Source organism: Otolemur garnettii, unplaced genomic scaffold (assembly GCF_000181295.1).
Source record: "Otolemur garnettii isolate 467f Iridium unplaced genomic scaffold, OtoGar3 scaffold00185, whole genome shotgun sequence".
NCBI lineage: Eukaryota > Metazoa > Chordata > Mammalia > Primates > Galagidae > Otolemur > Otolemur garnettii.
Genome location: NW_003852580.1, coordinates 2,134,581 through 2,159,487, shown reverse-complemented (window position 1 = coordinate 2,159,487; position 24,907 = coordinate 2,134,581). Strand labels below are relative to the sequence as shown.

At 55.6% G+C, this 24,907-nt stretch overlaps 1 protein-coding gene across 1 annotated transcript; it reads left to right on the top strand.

Moving 5' to 3' along the window:
* Positions 1 to 24,844, top strand: GALNS (galactosamine (N-acetyl)-6-sulfatase). The gene is made up of 14 exons (XM_003800802.3): positions 1 to 180; positions 4,246 to 4,369; positions 4,892 to 4,966; positions 5,697 to 5,799; positions 8,461 to 8,604; positions 9,812 to 9,878; positions 9,970 to 10,097; positions 10,439 to 10,578; positions 13,023 to 13,126; positions 16,971 to 17,107; positions 18,097 to 18,199; positions 19,696 to 19,817; positions 22,606 to 22,723; positions 24,274 to 24,844. Exons 1-14 carry the CDS (start codon positions 52 to 54, stop codon positions 24,358 to 24,360), a joined length of 1,581 nt encoding a protein of 526 aa, XP_003800850.1. The 5' UTR covers positions 1 to 51; the 3' UTR covers positions 24,361 to 24,844.
* Positions 24,845 to 24,907: the final 63 nt, after the last annotated feature.

The window sequence follows — 24,907 nt, the reverse complement described above, 5'->3', positions numbered from 1 at the left end:
GGCACCATCAGCTCAGCAGCGGCCGGTAAGCCCTGGTCCGCGGTCCGGGGCATGGTTGCCATGGCGGCGGTTGCCCCGGCGACGAGGTGGCGGCTGCTATTGCTGCTGTTGAGCTCCGTGGGGCTGGGGGCTGTGGGCGCCCCACAGTCCCCCAACATCGTGCTCCTGCTCATGGACGACGTAAGCGCGGGCGTGGGTCGGCAGAATGCGGGAGGGTCGCGGGGAGGGGACGGGGAAACGGGGGGCAAGAGTGCGGGTGGGAAGGAGGTCTGGGGGGAGGAGAGAATGGGGGAGAGGGAGGGAGGGCGCGGGTCGGGCCTCGGGGGCGAGCGGCGGCGTCCGTGCAAGTCACCGACCTGGTGCTGCCTCTGGCCACTGGGTGACCGACCTCAGGTGAGGGTGGCCGGAGTGAGGCCGAGAACCTCCTCCCGTGGGGACTTGGCTTCTCCTCCTTTTCCGGTCCCCCCACTTAGGAAGGGCATCTGCCCAGTTCGGCCCACCCAAAAGGGAGGCTCTGGGCGTCTGGGAGGAGCAGAGAGACTGAAACCCTGGGCTTGCCAAGGAGTCAGTGGCCTCTGACTTGGGCTTCATGCCCCCATCTCACCTCTGTAGGGAGCTAACCGAACGCCGGGTCTCTGAGGTCAGGAAAAACTGGGAGGTTGGAATGTCACCGAGAACAGGTGTGCAGCCCACGTTGGTGGTCTAGATACTGGGTGGTAGGGCTGGTCGTGGTGCTGTCCCTTCATCCCTGTGGCTCTCACCTGTTTGCCACCTACTGAAATCACTCAGCATGAGGGACTTCCTCAGGATCCAAACCCTGGCCAGGCACGTGAGCCTCAGTGCCTCCCCTGCTCTCCCCAAGGCCACACAAGTCTGGCTTCTCCTGGTGCTGTTGTGAGGTGACACTGAGTATGGGACAGTCTTGGACCATCATGGGCCCCTATAGGGGGACCTGTAGACCAGTGCTGTTCTGCCTGACAAGGGGGCGGCGAGCTCTGCAAAAGTGTTGGGCATTCGTGACTACTGGGCATTTGGAGGTGCTGTGGTCATAAAATATGCTTGGATTGCAAAGACTTAAAAAAAAAACCATAAAATATTTAATGGCATTTATTAAGTTAATGACCCTTAGGAATAAACAAATTAATGATACTGACGTATGCCTGCAAAGATTATCGACATTTCCATAATTCCATGTTCAGAAATGACTACTGAGAACCCTGGACATGCTTCTTTTTAGTCTTAAAAGTTTATACAAACGACTGCTGTCCACAGGGATCCCAGGCTCCTTGGGAGCTTATATCCTGCTTCTAGTAGGCAGGCCCTGCTAGGCAGCAGGCAGTAGGCAGGATCTCACTGGAAAAGTTAACTTCCTGTTTTAACATTGACCTTCTCAGAGTTCGGTTCCCTGTCTTGGCTGGCTTTGCAGCCAGGCTCACACTCCCAGGGTCCTGCACTCTCTTGACTTTCCCATGACAGATGGGCATGTAAAGCGGGTGAGGGCCCCTCCCGGCAGCTCATGAACATGTTTTTTATATGGAAGACTTGTTGAAATGAAAAGTGTTTTGGATGTTTGGGTTAAATAAAATGCTAGCCTTCATTTTACCTAATTTTACTTTTCTCATCGGGCTCCTAGGAAGTGTACAATTAATTACACACGGGCTCAACCGTGGGTTGCTGTGGTTTCAGGTGGTGGAGGTTTGGAGGGAAATAAGACCCCTGCTGACCTCTGCTCAGGCGTGTTTTCACTTGAGGAAGTTACTGGGAAGGCCCTGGCCAATGGGCACCCTGGGCCTGTGGGCCGCTTCCTGTGTAAGTTCTTCCTTGAGGCTTTATAAGGTCCTTTAGCTGTAAAACCCAGAAGACTCTGGGAATCCTCCGTCCTAGTCAGTGAGCATATATTGGGACTTTCTGATGCAAATGATAGAAAAACCGAATTCAGCCATAAAACTGGAAGCTTTTCACTTTCAAGCTTTCAGGAAAAGTTTGTGTATTGTTAACGCATTCAAGATGTAGTCTTGGAAAAATACAGCAAAGGTTTTATAACTCAGCTAAATTGAACATGTGCATGACTAATGATGTTTAAATAGGCTAATGACATTTTCACTAAGACAGAAGTTGGCAAACCGTAGCCTGCAGGTCCCATTCCGCTCACTCCCTGTTTGTATACAGCCCATAAGCAGGGAATGGGTTTTACAGTTTTAAATGGTTCCAGAAAAAAAAAAGAATGTTTGGTAAAGGAAGAAGTACACGAAATTTGGATGTTAGCGCTGATGAGTAAAGCTCTGCCAGGACACAGCCATGCCCCTGTTTACCTGTGTCAAAGGCTGCTCTCATGCTGTAGGGCAGAGCTGAGTGTGGGCAGGACATGTGGCCCCCACAGTTGAACACATTTGTTAAGGGCCCTTTTCAGAAAACATGTGCCAATGCCAGCTGCAAACATCTAGGCTTACGTTCAGATGGGTTTCGAAAGTAAAAATATATTGAATTCAGCTGGGTCTCTCTCTCTCTCTTTTTTTTTTTGTAGTTGTTTTGGCCGGGGCGGGGCTTGAACCCTCCACCCTCAGTATATGGGGCCAGCGCCCTACTCCTTGAGCCACAGGCACCGCCCTCAGCTAAGTCTCTTAAAGTAGACAGTTGTATTTGGAAGTTATCTTGTCTGAGTGGGGGGTGAACCTGATGGTGGCTGGGGGAACCCTTGAGGGAAGGGACTGCGGCAGGCTGAGCCCCTTTAGTGGCACCTGGGTGGTGCTCAGAGCATCTTTCACAGGAAGGCATGTCATTGAAGGAGGCAGCATTTAGAGGAAGGTGACCTCAGCCACAAGGCTGCGTGGCTGGGGCAGCTCTGGCTCCTCCATCCAGTTGCCCTTTTTCTTCAGACAAGGGGAGGGAGTGTCCAACAGGCCTGGCCCAAGAGGGTGTTTGCAGAGCAGTGCCCCTGCAGTGCCCATGCCAAGGTGGACGTGTTGGGAGACAAAGCTTGGAGGAACTTGCCCAGGTGGGGAAGGTGAGGGAGAAGCAAGGCCACTGGGCCATGAGGGCCACTTCTTCAGCGCAGGCTCCTCTCCCTGGCTCTCAAGCAAAATCATGGCCATCGCCTGTTTTAAAGTAGTTTTTTCATCAGTCTGCACAGCAAAATTTGAAGAAATTCACAGTGAACAACTGTGCCTTCCCCCACCCTGCCACCTGCATCGTGGTGCTTCCTCAGGGACCCGGCTGCCATCCCATCTTCCCACTTGGAGGGTTTACTGTAAAAAGTCCATGATACAGGAGGCTAGTCTCTCTCTGAGGGCTCCAGGGAAGGGTTCTTCCTTGCTCCCAGGCACCTTAGCTGTGGCTCCGTCACTCCATCTCTGCCACTGTCTTCAGAGGGCCCTGTGCCCTGTACATCTGGGTCTCTGTCTCTTTTCCTTACAAGAACACCAGTCATCCTTTATTTAGGGCCCACCCTATTCTAGCATGTGGAATAAGATATTCCAGTATCTTAGCTCATTACATCCACAAAGACCCCACTTCTAAATAAAGGTCCCACCCTGTGGTACATACAGACCACATTCCTGTGTCCATGGGTTAGCTGGTGGACTCTGATGTGCTCATGAGGCCATGAGTTCCATGTGGTCTGCTTGGACACAAGTTTTCGGGCCTCTCAAGCGTGTACCTGGGAGGGGCACTGCTGGGTCAGGTAATTCCAGTCCAGTTTTAGCTTTAGCGGGGGATCTGATCCCCGTGTTTTAGAGCGGGATCACTCTGTTGCCCAGGCTGGAATGCAGTGGTTGGTATCATAACAACTCACCACAGCCTCCAACTCCTGGCCTCAGTGATCCTTCTGCCTCAGCCTCCTGACTAGTGGGACTGCAGACACTCACCATGACACCCAGCACCTCGTGTTTTGAAATCCAAATTTGCATGACAGACTTATAAGACCTTGCATGTTTATGTTGAGAGTAGGTGTGGATTGTGAGGCGCCAATCCCCTATGAGCAAATGGCCAAACCAGGCCAGGCGGGAAGGCCGTGCAGACACCTCTGCTAAGTGGGGTGAAAACCTGCACAGCTGGGGCTAACCGAGGAGCTCTGCCCTGTGTCTTGTAGCAGCTGTGGGGTTTGCTCTTGCCTGGCTGGGACAGGAGGGAGTGTGAGGGATTCTCTCCCGCTGTCCATAACACAAGCTCTTGTCAGCCCTCAGAGGCTTCCCAAGACAGAAGTTATGCAGCAAAAGGCATTCACCTTGCTTCCCCTGCTCCCTACAGATGGGGTGGGGCGACCTGGGGGTATATGGAGAACCTTCCAGAGAGACGCCAAATTTGGACCGGATGGCTGCAGAAGGAACACTTTTCCCAAACTTCTATTCTGCCAACCCTCTGTGCTCACCATGTAAGTCAGCATGGGCCACTGGCCCAGGGAAGGCAGCATCTCGCTATTTCCCAAGGTGTGTGAAAGGGGTGGCAGGTGGGGCCTGTTCCACTGGGTCCCAGCCCAGGTCCTTAGGTCCTCAGGTAGCAGGTGCTGCCTCTGCCTCCCAAGGTCACTGGCTGTGTCTTGCTCAGAGAGTGAAGTTGTGGGTGGTTCTGGCCATGTGGGGGCAGGGTGAGGCATCTAGCTCCCCCCTCCAAAGGAGTCACTTGTGAAGGGGAAGGTAGGGGCTTTGTGGATCCAAAGTCTACTGTGTGTCCCAGAGACTGGCGAGCAAGGCCAGGCCTTAGGGATGGCAGTGGTGCAGCAGCATCTGAGGTCCACACTTCCTTCTGTGCAATGGGCAATCAGGGGCCAGGAGGGATGGGAAGCCGTGTCAGCAGCTGCCATGACCCAGCTGGGGTCATGCACAAGAGCACATACATGGAGCCATGGGGTCTGACCCAACCCCCACCTGTTTCTATCCTTACCACCTCCCTGCAGCCAGGGCAGCACTGCTCACAGGACGGCTGCCCATCCGAAACGGCTTCTACACCACCAACGCCCATGCCAGAAACGGTACGTCCCCTCCCTTCAGGGACAGCCAGTGTGAGCCTGAGGACCAGAATGGGCACAGGGTGGGAAGGGACATGGGTCAGCCATCTTTACAGGTGGCTTTGGTGGGCAGGACTGTGATGCTGTATTTCTGTCACGTGATTTTAAGACAGATTGAAACACTTCCATCAAAGCACTGTATGCCAGGCATGTGGAAAGCGAGCTGGGGGCCACACCTGGGTCTCAGTAGCTGGCTGAGCACCTCTTGGCTGGCCCGGCCTGGGAGAGCAGCACACAGGCCCACCCATTCTACCCAGGCTGGTCCTTCCAGAAGCTCTGACTCATTGAGCTGAGTGGTCCGGAGGGATCCAGGGGGCATGGGGCCAGTGGATATTCTGGAAACAGTCTTTGAGGGGTTAGATGGGTTCTCTGGGGATGGTCTCACAGAGTAGGATTTCAAGTGGCCCAAGAAGAAAAGCGAAGGATGGGGAGGCACAGGGTGGGCAGCAGGGATCTTGTGGCATGTTCCCAAGGCCCGGCCTGGCTAGACTCTCCATTGGGGGTGGGGCCTGAGGCTGAGCGGCAGCAGACACAGCCTTCTTGGTACCTACCCCAGTGAGGCATGCCTGGAAAAGTGCTGGAAAGTGATGTGTATGGCCTTCTCGCTGACCCCGGTGGGCAGGGTCTGCTGAGCGCAGCGTCCTGAGCTGCCTGCTCCATGTCTGCCATGGCTCACACAGAGCTGTTCTTCCAGCATACACGCCACAGGAGATCGTGGGTGGCATCCCGAGGTCGGAACACCTCCTGCCTGAGCTGCTGAAGGAGGCCGGCTACATCAGCAAGATTGTGGGCAAGTGGTGAGTTCCCTTAGTGCCAGCCTGTCTGGGTGTCTGTATAGCCCATTTGGCCTTCCTCCCAAGGGGTCATTCCTGAAAGTTTCCCAACAAGGAAGGCTTCTTTGGTGGGAAACAAAAACTCTGGTCCATTTCCATGTCTCCAGCACTCCTATGTGGGCCAGGGTTTAGGACCTCAGGTCCTCTCCAGCCTGGGACATCAGGCATGAGCAGGGCTGCTATGCAGGGTCTGATTTGGGAGCCCACGTCCCGTGCCACAGTCACAGCAACTCTGTTCCCTGGGCTGCTTCCTGCCACAGTGTCACCAGAAGGGCCACATTATTGCACACACAAGTGCCATCCTAGACAGGACAACATGTCAGTTGTGGTGAAAACTTGATTCTAAACCTAGAAGCAACCAGGAAGTAGAGGACAACCCAGTGAGTGAGTCCTGGGTTCCAGTAACAGAGATGCCACTGCGCTGTTTCCTGTTTACACTGTTTGCAGTGCACGAAACGTTCTCTGTCTGTTGTTCCCTGGAAATGTCTAAGCAGTCTAGAAGGATCATGTCAGGTGTTCACCTCCCCCCATCACCCAGCAAGCCTCACCCATCTGGAAGTCTCTGTGACTCTTTTCCCTCTGTGGTCTCAGCCTGGCTGCCTGGGTCCCCTCCTGTCAGCACCCCCTGGGGACAGTGTCTCCTCTGATGTTGACAGCTGCAGCAGTGGGGTATCTGCTACACCCAGGAGAACCAGAGGGTAGTGGTGGCTGACCTTTCGGGCTGAAGGTCAGCACAAGGAAGCCCCAGCAGACACCCCCAAGGCTATCAGGGCCTGTTGGGGCTATACCCTAGAGCAAGCACTGGGGACCAGAGCTCTCTGCACCTGGAGTGGCAACTTCCTGTTCCCAGTCAGGGCTGGGCAGGGAGCTTGTCTCAGTGGCACTCACCAAGGTTCCAGAATGACCAGAGGAGAGCAGCAGGGCCACGTGGGCCCTGCAGAGGTGGCTCATCCTGAACTTGGGATTGGCACAGTGGGCAGTAGCCTGGCTGTGGGGGCCCAGTGAGTCCCAGACAGGCCTCAGGAGGCTTCTCAGGCAGGTGGGATCCTGTCCCCGACCTGGTCTGCACTGACTTCCTTCATCCAGATCTAGTGCCACAGAGCTGGCCTATGTGTGTCCAACTGAGCCCACGTATGGACAGACCAGGTCTACATATGACTGACCGAGCCCACATGTGACACTCTGGGCTCCATGTGCCCGACCCAGCCTGCGTGTGGACAGAGCTGGGCTCCTGCTCAGAGGCTACCTGACCTGCCCCCACCTCCTGTGATAGCTGCCCTCCTGCTGTCTCAGGACAAGCACACTGAATTGACTCATCATTTCAGGGAGCATCTTGAGGGTGTTTCTCTTAAGCAAAGGCCTTTGTGCTGATAAATGAGGACACACAGGAACTTACCACGCATCTGGGTGGCAGCTCCCCAGTGAGAGTCCAGAGAGGATGAGGTGTTGGAGCCGCAGCCTGAACATGGGAAACAGCTGGAGGAGATGCAGCATGGAGCTGGAGGTTAGGGAGCTGGAGGTCAGGGAGAGGCAGGTGCTCACCTGGGAGCAAGAAGAAGGGGAGCCAGTGGGCGTGAGAGCCAGCCGCAGGGCCAGCTGAGACACAGGCCTGGACCCAGCACTCACCAGCCCCCAGACTCACTGGTGGGCTCTATCCTGTCCACCAGCCTGGGCTTCCCTGTAGCCCCTCCGACCTCCAACAGTAGTCCAGTGAGCACACAGTGACCCCGTGCAGTCTCCCAGAATGGTGGGGGGTAGGGCCTCATGCTGCCTCTGCCAGGGTCCATATGTGGCTTTCAGGCTGCAGCTGGAACATTCCTCAGACTGATGAGCACGGGGCAGGAGGCCACCAGAGCCACCACCTCTAGGCTTGGGCTGCTTGAGGAAGGGGGACAGGCCAGCTCCTGTGTGGCCTGTGGGGCTGCCAGTGGCCTCAGGGACCAGATTGGCAGAGAGAAGGGGCAACTGAGATGTAGCACCAGGTACCAGCTGCTTTCTGAGGGGCCCTCTGTCCTTAGAGCAGGTGAACCTTGGTTCCTGGAGAGCATTTGTGGCCATCGCTCATGTGGTGCTACAGTATTCTGTGTAATGGCCCCAGTCCTGCAACAGAGTGTGGGAGGGCTGGCAGGCCCTGCACGCCCCACCCACAGCAGTAACTGTCTGACCTGGGCAAAGACACGTGGCCACCCAAAGAGAAAACACGGGTGGGGTTCCACTCACACCCCCAGAAGGAAAACATGGGGGTTCCACACACTGCCCCAGAGGGAAAACGGGTTCTGCACACCCCTCAGAGCTTTGGGAGCACATGGGGCCTGGCCAGGCAGGATTCAGACAGTCGTAGGCAAAGAAAGGTTTCTTGGTGTGCTGTCCTACAAGGCCCCTCCCTGAGTCCCAGCAGGACCCCCAGCCCCAGCGGGCACCAGTGCTTTCTGGGGGAATGGCCCAGTGTTCTTGGGTGGGGGGAGGTCTTGGTCTTCCACACCTCGATGTATCCAGGCCTAGCGTGCACCTGCAGTGGGAGTGGTCATCTGGCTTCACTAAAGATTTGTGAAGATGGTGGTGTGTTGCTGCTTGGGAGTTTGGCATGTACGTGTGTCCCTGAAGTGTCTTGGGTTCCTGTTCCAGGCATCTGGGTCACAGGCCCCAGTTCCACCCCTTGAAGCATGGATTTGACGAGTGGTTTGGATCCCCCAACTGCCATTTTGGACCTTATGACAACAGGGCCAGGCCCAACATCCCTGTGTACAGGGACTGGGAGATGGTCGGCAGGTAACAGAGGCCCGCCCCTCCCTCTCATGCCCTGGCAGCAGTGCCCAGCCCTCCTCCCTTTTCTCTGACAGGCTGTCTCAGCCACGGGCTGTAAGTCCTGGGCCAGATGTGCTCTCAGTCTCGACCCAGAGCCCTGTTGGACTCTCTCCTGGGCTCTCTCCTAATGGCCCCAGGGTCACATGCACACAGCTTTGTTCATGGTGACTGCTGGCCACCTGCTGGTGCTGGACCATCTGCCTAGGCCAGGCTGGACTGTGGGCTGTATCTGGGAGGTTCAGAGAAGTGGCGGCACGACAGAGAAGACAGTGGGTGAAGACTTTCCTTCCTACCTGTAAGGCCAGTTGCTGCCTGAACTTTGGGGACAGCTATCAGAGAGGAGCCTCTGGCATTCCGCTCTCGTTTGTCTTGAGTTTTGTGTGGCTTAGCTTTTTTGGTTTGCTTTCTGGTGGGAGCTTTCCTTACACATTGGTGGACCACAAAGCTGGACCAACTCGGTGCTTCATCTGAGATAACAGTTCTTTTGAGATATAGCTCACTGCCCTACAGCTCCCCGAAGCCTGGAGGGATGCGGTTTTCAGTAGATTCAGAGTTTAATGGCCATCACTGCAGTAAACTGCAGAACATTCTCCTCACCTTAAGGAAAGCTCCATGTCCTTAGCTGTCATCCTGCTCCCTGGGCTCCTCTCTCTGCCACTCTCTCTGGTCTGTCCCTCTGCCTCCCACATGGCAGGGTGTGTGGGTGCCTGGTCTCAGCCCTGACACCATTCTAGATAAGACCTCATATCTCAGGAACAACTCACACTTCCACTTTGATTTGTTTTGTAAATAAGCCATCTCCACCCTACTTTTACATGAGGCCCGTGATTTTGCCAGTAAAATTAGGGAGAAGGGAGCAATCTCCATCTAAATTCTGATGTCTGGGCTTGGCGCCCATGCTCAGTGTTTAGGGCACCAGCCACATGCACTGGGGTTGGTGGGTTTGAACCTGGCCGGGACCTGCCAAACAACAACAAAAGTAGCTGGGCACCTGTAGTCCCAGCTACTTGGGAGGCTGAGGCAAGAGAATCACTTAAACCCAAGAATTTGAGGTTGCTGTGAACTGTGATACCATAGCAGTCTACCAAGGGCAACAAAGTGAGACTCTGTCCCCCCAAAATAAATTAATTAATTAAATGAATTCTGATGTCTGGATCTGTATTGTTTTCAGATTTTATGAAGAATTTCCGATTAATCTGAAGACTGGAGAATCCAATCTTACCCAGATCTACTTACAGGTAACAAACACCTGTGTCCGGTTGGGCAGCTCTCTGCAGAATGGGGCCAGCACCTGCAGGGCTGGGACCAAGAGTGTGATCTTCTCTGCAGGAAGCCTTGGACTTTATTAAGAGGCAGCAGGCACAGCAACACCCCTTCTTCCTCTACTGGGCCATTGATGCCACACATGCACCTGTTTATGCTTCTAAGGCTTTCCTGGGTACCAGTCAGCGTGGGAGGTGAGTCCCTGGTCTGAGAAATGCAGACTAGATGGGGCTTCAGCTGTGCTTGGTTACCTCCAGGGATGGGACACTCCGTGCCGTTACACTTAGTTACCTCTCACAGAAAAAGACCAAAACTCCTTAGCCTCTTTGAAACTGCTGGCCCAGTGTTAGCAAGAGGAAGACTGCAGTAGGGTGCCTTCTGCCCATAACAAGCCACATGAATTGGAACTCAAGCTTTTATCCCTCCTCTCTTGGGAAGCAGACCCATTTCACTGGTCGTCTTTGAAATCAAGATTTCATATGCTCTCTTAGTTGCACTGTTCTGTAGCCACCTGATCAACTCACCTCTCCCACAGGTATGGGGATGCCGTCCGGGAGATTGACGATAGTGTTGGGAAAATACTGGACCTTCTGCGGGGCCTAAGCATCGGGGAGAACACATTTGTATTCTTCACGTCCGATAACGGAGCTGCCCTCATTTCCGCTCCCAGACAAGGTGAGTGCCCACAGTTCCCCCTGTTGCCATCCACACAAAAGGCTTTATCTCAAGACAAGTGTACTGGCCAGCTGTGAGGGGCCCCCACATCCAGGGAGGGTGGAGGTCTTGGAAGGCCCGTGGCCCTCCCGCCTGGCCTGGGCCACAGGCTGGAGTGGATTTGAGTTTGCAGAGGAGAGGAGGGGAGAAGCTGCAGTCAGAGGTGGTATAAGGTTCGGGTGTGTTTCGGGAGAGGTCACACACCTCCCAAGGTTCAGTAGCAGCCCTGGAGACAGGAGGCTGGGAGGTGACATGCCCGGCAGAAAGGGGCATCTTACAGTGCCTGGGAAAAGGGGGGGCCTTCAATGGTACCTGGGGGCAAGAGGCGTGGGGGTGTCTGATGGTGTTTGGGAAAGGGGGCTGTGCCTGGGCAGGGGGAGCTGTCTAATGGTGCCTGGGGAAGGGGGGCCATCCGATGGTGCCTGGGGAGGGGAGCTGTGCATGGGCCGGGGGCTAGGGGACTGGACACCACCAGACCCACAAGCTGCCCTATGAGAATGGCCTCCTCACCCACAACTGGCAGGGACTCTGGGCCTCCCATGCAGGGGCCTTCCTGCCAACACCCAGGGCCCTGTCTTGCCCCTGCTATGATTAAACATCTCATCCCTTTCTCTTATTGGGTGGTGTGGGCTGGCCACTTCACGAGGTGACTGATCCTGCCTGTCCCCACCCAGCAGACCCTGAGTCAAGCTCATGCTGGGGACCCTGCAGCCTGGGGTTCTGTGGGGGCCTCAGGGTTTCAAGTGACAGCCCAGTACTGCTGACTCAGGCTGGACAAGAGACACATTGGCAAAGGGGCAGCCTGTGGCGCGGGCTGACCCAGGGCTCCTGCAGCACATCTCACACCAACACCCCTCCGTGGGCTCCCATAGCACATAGACCCAGAGAGGGGCAGGGCTGCTGGGGCAAGTCCAGGCTGCCTACAGACTCCCTGGAAAGGGCCTGGTGGCTCTGGGAGGGAGGTTCTGGACAGGGCTGGGCTGCACCAGATGCTGCCCCATGGCAAGCCTAGGGGGTTTCTCCCCAGGCTGCCTGTGACCTCCAACCAGAGTCCTAGAGGTCCCCAAGGGTCCAGGCTTTGGACTTCAGCTAACTTAGTCTTAATTTCTAAATTACGAACTATTTCATACAAACAGAAAAGGTTTACATGCCTATTTGTAAGATATAAATAGTAATAAAATGAAAACCCCTTGTACCTACCACCCAGCTTCAGAATAGAACATCAAAAAAATAAAATAAGGAGAAGAAGAGGGAACAAAACAAAAGAAGTGGAGCGTAGACGTCTTTGAGCCCTGGGCATCCTTCCCCAGAAGCAGCAGCTGTCGGTGTGGTGTTTCCTCACTGGTCCCCGTGGTGCGAGAGCGGAGCCCTCCCTGGTGCATGGTTGAGTCCTGCTGGGCAGTTTTGGTGGCATGTTAGCTGAATGGAGTTGCCTTAGACATTCTGTTTTGAGCTCTTCCCATGCTGACACACAGAGACAGGTCAGGACATAGAGGAATGAGCCAGGTGACTTACACCTGCCTTGAGGACAGTAGGGTGCTCACTTTCTCATTGCCAGAAGAACCCTGCTTTGTTTCTTTTTTCCCTGTTTTTCACCTTGGCCAGTCGTCTGTGGTAGCAGGAGCAGCATCTGGTCCCCTGATGAAGGCCCCACCCAGTTGCAGGACCCTGGAGCCCTGCCTGACTTCTGGGAGTGAGCTGGGGACAGGGCCACCACCGGGGCTGGGCTCAGCCCTTTGACACCTGCCACCTGCTTCAGGTGTGGTCAAGGGTTAGTCAGACATGCAGCTAGGGAGCTTTCCTGACTGTCAGAACCCAAGGAGCTGGCTCCTTTTTAACTAAAGCCCCTTCCCCAGATACACGGGGCGGCTGCAGACATCAGCGTCTAGGAAGTACTTCCTGAGCATGTCAGTGCATCCTGGCAGCCTCCATCACTGGGAAGGTGGTTTTTGGTTTTTGTTGTTGTTAAAGTCAGGGCCTCACTCTGTCCCTGGCTGGAGTGCAGGGGTGTGGTCACAGCCTGCTGCAGCCTCTGACTCCTGGGCTCAGCAGTCCTCCTGCCAAAGCCTCTCACAGTGTTGGGACCACAGGTACAAGCCCTGAGCCCTGTTTTATGACTTTGCTGGAAGTTTCAGAGGTTTCCTGGCAGTAAGAGGGTCAATTTGAGGCATATGTTCCCCTTTTCTCTCAGAGACCTGACAACCAGAGTATCTGAGACCTGAGCCTGGCCAGAGCCATCCTCTGGCTTTCTGACCTTGCTGAGAGGTTGGAGCTCCCAGTCTGGCCTGTGTCTCCTTGGCAGGTCTCAGCAGTGGCACCCAGGAGAGTCTGAGTCAGGCCTTGTTCCTGAGGGCGCCATGCAGCTCCAACCAGAGGTGGTCTGATAAGTGTGGTTCTCCTCCAAGGTGGCAGCAATGGTCCCTTTCTGTGTGGGAAGCAGACCACATTTGAAGGTGGGATGAGGGAGCCTGCAATCGCATGGTGGCCAGGACACATCCCTGCAGCCCAGGTAAGCCAGGGCCGGTCCCGTCTCTGCAAGACCTCCAGTCCAGGCCTGTGGCCATCCTGGGTACATAGTTCACCCCCCTCACAGCCCACCTCGTTCCACTTGCTCTGCTCTGCCTTGAAGCACGATGGCCTCCTCACCCCTCCTCTTGAAACCTGGGCCTTCTCAGGGAGTGTGGGGTGCTGTGTTACCTTGTCCATCAGGGATAGAAAGGCTTATGGGGGCACCAGATAGTGTCTCCATGGGCTGTCACATGGGGTGTGGGTAACTACTCTGAGGGGTGGTGGCTTCTGTGGTCCAGTCCGTGTACTTCTCTGCAGGACTTATCAGGGGCTTCAGTGTGCCAGTGGGTACCATGGACTTCTGGAAGGGGTATGGAGCAAGTTTTATTTATTTATTTATTTATTTATTTATTGAGGCAGAGTCTCGCTTTGTTGTACTTGGTAGAATACCCTGGGGTCACAGCTCATAGCTATCTCAAACTCTTGGGCTCAAGTGATCTTGCTCAGCCTCCTGAGTAGCTGGGACTATAGGCACCCGCCACAACGCCTGGCTATTTTTTTTTTTTTTTTTTTGGAGATGGGGTCTTGCTCTTGCTCAGGCTGGTCTTGAACTCTTAAGTGCAGATGACCTGCCCTCCTTGGCCTCCCCAGAGGGCTGAGATTACAGGCGTGAGCCACTGAACCCATCCTAAGCCACGTTTTTTAAAACTGATTTAACCACAGAGTCTTTTTTTTCGAAGTCCTTTTCTCAGGCCAGGGTTCTGTGAACACTCTTGGGAGACCAACAGCAGCCTCACTGAACACCAGTGATGACTGTGTCCACCGGGGAAGGACAGTGGCCTGGTCCGACCAGGTGTGTGTCCTGCTGCCATCCCCAGCCTGGCTCACTGTTGTGCCGGGCAGCTCACCCCCAGCCCCCAGCCCGGGACAGATGGCCCTTGGCTGAGTCTCCTGAGCCATGAGGTGCTGAAACTGATGTCAGGAGTGTGTCCCCATCGTCTTGGGCTCTCCCCTCCTGAGGAGCCACCCCGAGGTGGAGGTGACTGTTCTCAGCCCTGGCAGCAACTCAAGTGGTCCACACAAGCCCACAGGGGGTGTCGGGGCTTCCTGGGCCTCTAGAACAAATTACCTAAAGTGCTGGCCTTAAAAACACACACTGACTCTCAGTTCAGGGGCCAGACGCAAGGTGTGGGCAGGACTGGCTCCTGATTTTCCAGCTGCTCAAGGCATCCACATCCCTGGGCTCAGGTGTCCCCTCTGCCTTCAGAGCCAGCGGTGTGGCCCCGGTCTCCTGCCTCCCTACTCCACTTCTAAGGACCCAGAGATTACATTGGGCCACCTGGATGATCCAGGTAAAGCTCCCTGTTTTAGGGAGAGCTGATTGGCCATCTTCACTCACCTTCGTCATCTTTGCCAAGTGCGGTCAAATAGTCACAGGGTTCAGGGATTGGGGTTTACATGTTCTAGGGGCTGTTGTTCTGCCAACCATGGGCAGGCCTTCTCTCCCTCCTTCCCCTCACCCAGCCTTAGGAAACTGAGGCCTCCAGGTAGTGGGCAGAGCTGGGCACAGAACCCAGGCATCTGGCCCCAGAGCCCACTTGCCTGCCCATTATGCCTGGGACAGTCTCCTGTGTCCCCAGCAACAAACAGGGCTTGGGGTAGCCCCTACCAACAGGTTCCAGAGGCCAGCTGGGCCTCCCCTCCTCAGGACCCTCTGTCTGGGCCTCTGACTTGAGACTCCTGGGTCACCTCATGTTACCAGGGCCCTGCAGGTTAAGGACCCCTCCCCATTCCTTTCCAGGCAGCTGTAGCCTGGCTCCATCTGAAAGGCAGGGGTGGCCATGGGAGCAACTGCATTCTACAGGAGAAATATGGCTTGGGGGCAGGACACCCTGTGTGGGACACCTCGGATTGTATCCCAAGCTCTCTGTCCCCAGTGCTGTCACCCTGCAGGCAAAGACGAGCCACTTGGCCACACATGAGGGTGCCTGCACAGAGTGATGGGCCAATAGCCACTTAGTGACGCTCTGATGATGGCCTGAGACTCAGGACACTTTGTATGTCGAGGAGAGACCTGGTAGGGTCTCTGCTCGCTGGGTGAGGAGCCAATGCAGCTGGCACACGGCAGCTCCATGACTGTGGTTCAGGTCTGTTGGCACCCGACAATCCCCGCAGCATGTCCAGGGGAGAGCCCAGCTGAGAAAGACCCTCGGCCCTTCTTCTGTCCAGCTCCCTAAGGGAGAAAACTCATCTCTCCAGAGCCTGGCTGCCTCTTCCTGCCATCCCCCAGGGGCACAAAGTGAGACAGAGTGAGGCAGGGTCAGGCCTGAGTTCACTGAGACACCCAACACTTGTCCAGGTTCAGACATGTAGCTGTCTCTTCCCCCCTCTTGGTGGGTGACTGTATTAATCATAGCCTTTGGTTCCAAGTTAGGCCTTAAAAGCCTGTATGGCCTCAGCTGTCCCCAGGGGCTGATGATGGGTCAAGCTTCCCTAAAGGCCCCACATGTGAGTCAGGAAGTTTCATTTCTCCCCGTGATGCTGTGTCAGACACCAGCCCCTCTCCCCACAATCTCTCATTTTTTTTTCCAGAAATGGCAAGGATATCTAGATCTCTTTCTTTCCTCTGCTTTTTAAAAAAATTCTGTCCTAAAAAAACAACAGCCCACCCCCCACAAAACCAAAATCTCTCTGAAAGGATGCTGGTCCACTCAGGAGATCAAAAGGTCACCCACTTTATTTTTTATTTATTTATTTATTAGAGATAGAATCTCACTTTATCACCTTTGGTAGAGTGCCATGGCATCACAGCTCACAGCAACCTCAAACTCTTGGGCTTAAGCAATTCTCTTGCCTCAGCAATTCTCTTGCCTCAGCTGGGACTACAGGCACCTACCACAACACCCAGCTATTTTTTGGTTGTAGTTGGCCCAGGCTGGATTCAAACCCACCAGCTCCAGTGTATGTGGCTGGCGCCCTAGCCACTGAGCTACAAGTGCCCAGCTGGGGTCACCCACTTTAAAACCGATATTGTTACCTGGTGCTGGCTGCCCTGGGTCCTTCTTCCCCTGTGAAGGCCACAGAGGATTCTTTGTTGACCTTGGTGGCTCCCTTCCGCTCTGGGCACAACAGACCTGAATGGCCAAGCAGCTTCTGCTCATTTTGTGAGATGTCTATGTGACAGTGGGAATAGTCTCTATCTGCCTCAGCCGAGCTGGGTGGTGAGGGTCCCCATGATTAGGGGCAGGAAATACCCTCTGAACTGTGCGGGAGCGTGAGGCCCTGGAAGCAGTGGGCGGGGTGATGCCTGCTGGGCTGTCCCAGGACTGTGGTTAGTGGGCAGGGGTCTGTCTCCTTCCACCATTGTTCCCACCGACCAACTGCAGGTTACAAGGACAGTGACCTTGTGAAGAAACCTGGCTGGCCCCCCAAGGAGGTGGAGCCCTGAGGGGCCCGCCCTGGTTACAGCTTATCACCCAGAGGGCCACTCCAGGAGGGCCATCTCCTGCCAGCCCTTCAGAGTTTCCCACTTAGCTGGGTCCTGTCCAGCCCTAGCCATGCTTCCACATCACTCTTGGGGGCTGTGGGAGCTTTAGCTATCTGCACCTGTGACCTGGTTTGCAAAGCTCACAGTGGCTTTCAGTGTCCAGTTTTAAATGATGCTGGTGTCCATTTCAGGACAGTTGGGCCTCAAGGCGGGGTTGTGCTGCTGTGTCCTCTCCATGGAGGGCCCTGGAGCAAGGTTGTGGCCTGGCTCGAGTTCCCTCTGCAGGGTGTGTGCTTCTGAGATGACTCATACCTGGGGTCTCAGCGTCCTAAGTGGGTCACTGCCACGTCCATTTCAGGTGAGCCATCAGCTGGGCAGCATCATGGACCTCTTCACCACCAGCCTGTCCCTTGCAGGCCTAGAACCACCCAGCGACAGGACCATCGATGGCCTGGACCTCCTCCCCACCCTGCTACAGGGCCGGCTGGTGGACAGGTGGGTTGGAGCCTGGACACAGGAGTGCTCATACTCTGCCCAGGGGGCAGAGAGGAGTGTGGGCGAGTTTGTGGTGAGAGGGCCCTGGGCCAAGGGACACCCTGGGCCAGGAGGCATCACGTGGCCAAGCAGGTAGGCCCTATGTCTCTGCCTCCCACATCCCTGACCTGTCCCACACCTGCCTTGTGCCCAGTCTTCATGCCCAGAGCCCATTTCTTTCTTCCTGAGACCAACTGCCACTTTGCTCAGGCAAACTGAGCTTGCCAGGTGGCTCTGAAGAGACATGGATTTTAAAAGCTAAACAACAAAATAGAAGATGAGGGTGGCCACAGGGGCTGGCATGGGTGGCCTCCAGTTTAGGGGAGGATTTGTCCTCTTAAAACCTGGCCCCAGCTCGGCGCCTGTGGCTCAAGCGGCTAAGGCGCCAGCCACATACACCTAAGGTAGCGGGTTCAAATCCCCAGCCCGGGCCCGCCAAACAACAATGATGGCTGCAACCAATAAATGGCCAGGCGTTGTGGCGGGCGCCTGTAGTCCCAGCTACTTGGGAGGCTGAGGCAGGAGACTCACTTGAGCCCAGGAGTTGGAGGTTGCTGTGAGTGTGATGCCATGGCACTCTACCCAGGGGGACAGCTTGAGGCTCCGTCTCAAAAAAAAAAAAACCTGGCCCCAAGTTTGCTTACCTTGGGCAGAGAATGTCCTGGCTCCATCCTGGGTCCTCAAGCCTGTCACCCTGACCCTGTGACAGGTACCCCATATGCTGCAGCCTTACCCCCCTGCCCATGGCCAGGGACACAGGGCCACTCTGGCAGCCTCCTGGTCTGTCCGGTTTTCCCATGATCTGACTCTAGCATGAGCCTTCCAGGAGCCTGTAAAACATCAGCTGAGACCTTGGCCTGTAGCGTGAGCAGCTCCCGATATGTGGCCGAGAGTCCCATGAGGGAGTATGTATCTCTGCCGACATTACAAAGCCCTCCCCTGCCCAACAGGCCAATATTCTATTACCGTGGCAACACACTGATGGCCGTCACTCTGGGCCAGTACAAGGCTCACTTCTGGACTTGGACCAACTCATGGGAGGAGTTCAGACAGGTACGGGGCTTAGGGGCGGAGGCAGGGGGGCAGCTGGGCAGGGCTGTGCTGCCTCTGGGGTGTGTTCCAACATCTGTGCCCAGCTACTCGGAAGGCTGAGGCAGGAGGATCGATTCAGCCTGTTTGAGGTTCAGTGGGCTACGATGAAACCACTGCTCTCTCCCTGAGTGACAGTGAGACTCCGAGGGCTTGGGGCCATGTGTACCATGGCTCATCTCAGGCTCAGGGTGGATGAGGGACCATGCCCACCTTCCTCTTTATGGACTCCTGCCCAGGGCCTGGGCCTGGGCCTGGGCACCTTCACCCCTAAGGGCGGGGAAAGGTGCTGCTGCCCTGGGGAAGGCAAGAGCTTAACCAGAGAGAAATTCTGCTCAAATTAGTGGGATCTTAATTAAATAGCTTATTTGATTTGCATCCAAACTATAATTTGAGTCATCTGTCTAGATGACCCCATTAACTGCTCAGCCTGTTCAGAGCCCATGTGGTTATTTCTCTGGCCATGCAGTTCACACCTGTTCTCCAGCTGGTACACTAAGGAGATCAAAAGGTCACCACTTTAAAACCCATGTTGGTATCCACTGCTGGCTGCCATGAGGCATTTAGAATGAGGCCCCCTCTTCTCCAGCCATGGACTCAGGGCAGCTACAGGGAATTTATGGGCACTTGTGTGCCAGGTCAGGGGGTAGTTTACCCAACAGGCCATGCTGATGTCACAGACCTTCCACCTGGCCCCTGTTCAGGCCAACCAACCCCACACACGGTGTGTGAGGTTCTGACTACAGCCTGGGCCTGAACTTGTTACCTATTTCCTGCGCTTTTCCTCTGTTTTCTTGACTATGTTGATCCAGGCTGTTTTTGTTCGGTTTTTTTTGTTTTTTTGAGATACAGTCTCAGTGTGTCATCCTGGTAGAATGCCATGGTGTCACAGATCACAGCAACCTCAAACTCTTAGGCTTAAGCAGTTCTCTTGCCTCACCCTCCCAAGTATATGGGACTACAGGTTCCCACCACAGTGCCTGGCTATTTTTCTTATTGTTGGCCAGGTTCAAACCTGCCTTCCTCAGTGTATATGGACGGCACCTTAACCACTGAGCTATGGGTGCTGAGCCATTCAGGGTTGTTTTAAACCCTGGCCTCTTCTTGAGCAGGTTAACATGCTTTTGGGGCCCTATGGTCAGCTCTGTCCTCCGTGTTTCCCTGATGACTCCAGGAGGTGCTCTCACTTTCTCCCGCTCAACAGACAGGGCTTCACCTGTGAAATTACTGGCATCGAGATCTGTGACTAGCTAGAATATTTTAGAGACACCCACCTGCCCCTCAGAAGAGGGGTGCATATGAACTGGGGGGTGGACAGGCATGTCTGCAAGACAACTCAGGGGTCGTAGACGGGAGCTTCACCCCTTTCCCATGTATGTCCATTCACCCTTCTGCATCAAGCCGCCTGTAAGGGGCAGCATAGGGGACACCCTCACCTTCCCTCCTGCTTCCCATTGCAGGGCGTGGACTTCTGTCCTGGGCAGAACGTCTCTGGAGTCACAACACACACCCAAGAGGAACACACGCAGCTGCCCCTCATTTTCCACCTGGGTCGAGACCCGGGGGAGAGGTACCCGCTCAGGTGAGTTGGGGTGGGGGATGCCTGTGGGCTTAGCAGAGGCAGCCTCCTGCCCATCCAGATATTTTTCTCATCACAGAGTGATTCTGGCATTTTCCGCCAAGCACACATCCCTATCAGTAATTCCTTAGGAGCCACACCCATCCCCAGCCCCAGCAGCAGCTGTACCCTGTAGCCCCATCCCTGTGCCCACCTCCCTCCTCTCCCTGAGCTGAGCACCCAGAAGCTTCTCCCAGTCTCCCCAGGTGGGACAGGCAGCACCCAGTTCCCACATGTCCTGGGGGACCAAGGACGCCCAACCAGGAGTTCCCCAGTGTCTAGGCTTCATGGACTTGGTCCTAGGGAAATGTAGACCCTTGGAGGAGTGGTTACCCCAGGCAAGTCCAGGCCTGAGGACTGCGTGTGTGCTTTGCTTCTGGATGGGTCTCATTTGGAGGGAGGTGACTTGGCAGCAGCAGAGCCCAGCACAGGACACAGGGCAGCAGTACCACTGCTAAGGTCTACATTCAGGCTCCTGACATGTCACCAGGGAGCCCTCAAGCCCCCTCTGTCCCACCAAAATGTTCAGCTCAGAAGGGCTCACTGTGCCTTGACAGTGTGAGCTGCCTAGAAATGGGCCTCCTGTACCCATGACTAAAGTGAAGAAGGAATGAGAGTGCCCTGGGTCAGGACGGCCCTAAATGCAGTAACAAGTGCCCTAGATGGGGACCAGCTCCCCACAGAAGCCGCCACAGACCAGCAACCCCACTCTGAAACGCTGCTGGGGTGACGGGGAGCAGGTTGCAGCCATAGTCAGGACACAGGGTCACCCCTGCACCCTCCCTCTGTAGGCCTGCAGCCCCCAGGGACCAGCCAAGGTTAAAGTGTGGATTTGTACCATCTCACTGGCCCATCTGTTCCCCAGGGAACTTCCTCTGGGGGTCGCTGTGACCTGCTCCTTGGTGGGCAGAGGCGCACACAGGCTGGGCCAGGCTGCCTTCCTCCCCATGATGCCTCACAGCTGAGAAAGTGTGGAGAGTTTGGGGAGTTTTTTGTTTTTAAGACAGTCTCTCTCTATCACCTCAGGGTAGAGAGCCATGGCATTGTAGCTCAGAGCAACCTCTGACCCCTGGGCTCAAGCAGTCCTCTTGCCTCAGCCTCCAAGAGTAGTAGGGACCACAGGCACCTGCCACAATACCCAGCCTTAAGTGTAGTTATTTTAAAGCACACCCCAGCCAGCTGGGCACAGCTCCCCTGGATGGGACCTGTCCTGGGCCAGACGCTCTGATGTAGCCACTTGCCTGTGGCTACTCCTCAGACACAAACATGTGTGTCACTTTGTAGGGAGCTGCAGCTCACAGGGGTGGGTAAAGCCAGGGCTCTGGCTGGTTCCAGGTGAGGTCAAGGCTTGAATAAGTATAGAATCCCACAAAGACAAGAACATGCCTGAGACCGACCTTTGGATTGAAAATGTACATGAAACCAGACAGCTTGCTGAGGTACTTAGGCCAGAGCCTGGGGCACTTGGCACACAAACCTACCAAGCCCAGACCCACCAAGAAGTTGCTCTCTGTATTCTAGTCCTAATAGACAGGGCAGCAGAGGGCAAGGAGATACATTCCTGTCCATGTCATGCGTTGCTTCTGTGTGGGACTTCGTCTATAGCAGCGGTTCTCAACCCTGTGGGGGTTGAGAACCACTGATCCATAGGGAAGGTTCTGGTGCTGAAAGCTGCTTCTCACCCAGTCTGTAGGTGTCAGGCAGAGGGCCTGGGCTCTCCCAGGAGGCTGCTGGGCTGGAGTTGGTACTGGCACCATCAGGGAAGGCTAGAGCCTGCCACACCTCCCACCAGATTCCTGTAGGTCCCATCTTGCTTCCAGGGGTCTGGGCATCCCTGGCAGTAGGAGGGTCAGATCTCACTGCCCATGTTGGCAGGGCCTTGGGGGCTGACCTGACTTGGGAGGTACATAAGTCCTTGAAAACCGACTCCTGACAGGTGGGCATCTCAGCCCCAAGGCCCCTGGAGAGCACCTGCACGCCCAGTGGTGCTCCTGTGCAGTGAGGTTCCCTCCTGGACTGGGACTGAGGGCTGCTGGAGTGCCTGGAGCTGTCTGCAACCTGGGCTGGTGTCTTCTCCTGAGCTGTCTTGTTCATGCACCCTTCACAACATCCATCCCTATCCTGTGCAATAGTGACACAACACCAAGGTGTGATGTCACTGGGGCGGACCTTGTGACGCAGCATGGAGCTATTCAGAGTGTGTGTGTGTGTGAAAAGAAAGGAGTCCAATGGCACCTTGTATGGGGTCTTCAGGACTGCCGGCGCTGTTCTCGCTGCACTTTCTGAATCTTGCAATGAGATGGTGGCACTTCTGTGATGACACAGTGTGTGCCATGTTCAAGAATGGTCCAAGTGGCACTGCCTACTGCACAGGCCAACGTGGAGGCCCAGCCCATGGGGCCAGGCTCCCATCCACAGCTCCCTGGCCTGCTCCTAGGCAGGTCACCCTTACGAGGACAGGGCAGGGTACAGCTGTATTCCCTGCCTCTTTGTTAGGCTCAGCCTCCTGGGTCCTCATTCCCCCTGGCCTGTAAGTCTGAAGAGAGAAGGGTTTGTGATGCCACCTGCCCATCCCAGGGAGACTCAGGGTCAGCGGAGCCCTGAGTCCACAGTGACTGTTGCCTGCAACCCTCAGCTGCCTACCCTGCCCTGTCAGACAACAGCAGACACTGACCCACTCATACCTCAGCAGGTCCAGGCCTGGCCCCACCCTCCTGTCAGCCTAGAATGTGACTGTGCATGCTCTCTCTAGCTTTGCCAGTGCTGAGTACCTGGACGCCCTCGGCAGAGTCACCCCAGTCGTCCGGCAGCACCAGGAGGCATTGGTCCCTGGGCAGCCCCAGCTCAATGTGTGTAATCAGGCAGTCATGGTAAGTAGCTTGTCCTTAGGAAGCCATGCCTGGGCCCAGGCTGTTGCCACCCTCACTGGGCCTTCTGCCCCTGAGCACCAAGCTGTGCAGACACAGCTGAGAGGGGTCACAGCCCAGTGCCTCAGGGGTTGCTTCAAGGTCCAGAGGACACCAGGCCAGGGGCCACAGGTCCAGAGACAGTTGTGGCCACACGGCCTCCGTCCTACCAAGTGCTCTGTCCTCCTCCCTAAGGAGGGTCAGAACAGGGAGCTTGAGGGTCCAGGCATCCCTTAACCCATGACCCACAGGTGGGATTGCATCCCCTTGCTGGTGTGGAGGCCCCACAGTAGCTCCTGCATCCATAGGCTTTGCCCTGCCAGGGGTGGGTGCCAAGTAGGTATATAGTACTCTGCTGTGTGCAGAAGTGGCTTCAGGACCCACTTGGTGGCCCCTAATGTTCTTCTCTCCTGCCAGGCCATCCCCAGGTCTCTGTGCAGCCTCCTCAGGCAGGTCCACACCATGCCTTGATGGAGCTCATAACCTGAGGAGGCCAAGCCGTGTTCACTCTCAGTGGAAAAACAGCCTGGTCACATCAGACAATGGCAAATGGGTATGGGTGCCTGGGAAGTTCAGCAAGCTGTGTCTGAGCCAAGATGGGCACATCTGCTCATCCAGCCTGGGGGCTACAGTGGTCAGGGCTACATAGGTGGGGTGTAGATAGCCACACGTGTCATTTCCCAGCCATTGACATGGCTCCTAACATTGACAGGCCTTGATCGCGTCTTTGGAGGGGTCATATCTGTGTGACCCTTGCTGCATGACAAATACAGGTATAGCACTTATCCACGGTATTGCTCCTGGGTGCTCCAGAGCCAGCAGAGCACAGCTGAGACAGCTGAGCCAGTGTCTAAGCCCTCACGGGCTCAACCACCCCAGAGATATCGGGCACTACAGCCCCAGGTCTGGAGCCAGTGCAGCCTGCTTTGGGCCATCATCTCTGCAGGGTGAGGCCAAATCACAGCTGTAGGTGCTGCTGGGTGCCTACTGCTGCTGCCTGCCTTGCACAGCTGGTCTTGAGGATGTGACAGTGAATGTGCCTTAAGGAGAAAGTACTGGGGGTATGCAGTGGCCACAGGAAAACACTATCTCAGTGTCAGGAGGGTTCTCCAAGGAGTGAGGACCACTGGGCAAATGGACATGTCCAAGGCCACAGCTATGGCCCACCCTGTAGGGGATCTTTTACGGCAGGGCAGAGGCCAGGTGCCTGCCTGCCCAGTCTCACCACAGAAGGGACACCTAAGCAGCTGGTCTGTGCACTCACAGGAGGACATCCCCATCTCAGGGCCACTGAGGCCTACAGGGCCCTCCAGCCCTGCTGTCTACCTACACACCTGTCCTTAGGCAGAAGACCCTGTGCCCACACTCTGGTGGACACAGATGTGGTCTCCTCACTGGGCCAGTTAAGGGGGGCTCTGGCCTGGGCAGGGACAAGCATCTGAATATTGCTTACTGCCACAGAGTCCCAAGAGTACAGGGAATAACTGTTCCTTTCCTAAATTTTCATTTCCCAGAACTGGGCACCCCCAGGCTGTGACAAGTTGGGGAAATGTCTGACACCACCAGAGTCTGTCCCGGAGAAGTGCTCCTGGCCCCACTAACAGCTCCCTGGACCCAGGAGTAGGAAGGGCCTCCAAGATGGCAGAGTTCTAAGGGCCCGTGTCCCTGCCCCTGCCCAGCCTTCACCCCCAAGGCTTGGGGTCTGCAGTCTCAGGTCTCCTCCACTGAACTTGCCAAGAGTCCAGCACTACACCAGGGCCTGGAGGGTGGGATCCATATCCTAATGCAGAAGGTTATGAGGCAGGGTCTGACAGGAGGCTGCGGAGGCAGAGAAGGGTATCCAACTGGAGCCCGGCCAGCTGTTTGCAGTACCCAAGGTTGGGGCCACTTCAGTCACTTCAGTCGCTGCTCCATGGGGACATGAGGAGGCAGGTTGCCCATTTCCACCTTTCATGAGAGTCTGAGCTCAGCCCCTGGCTCTTCCAGCCCTGACCCAGCACTACCTGCCAGGGTACCTCATGCCAAGGCTTAACTGCAGGGCTGGGAAACGGAAAAAACAGCCTCAGAATAAAGGAGTGTGAGGCATTTTGCTGTTGTCTTGGTTTCTTAAAAAAATGAAGTTGTGGGTGGCGCTGTGGCTCAAGGAGT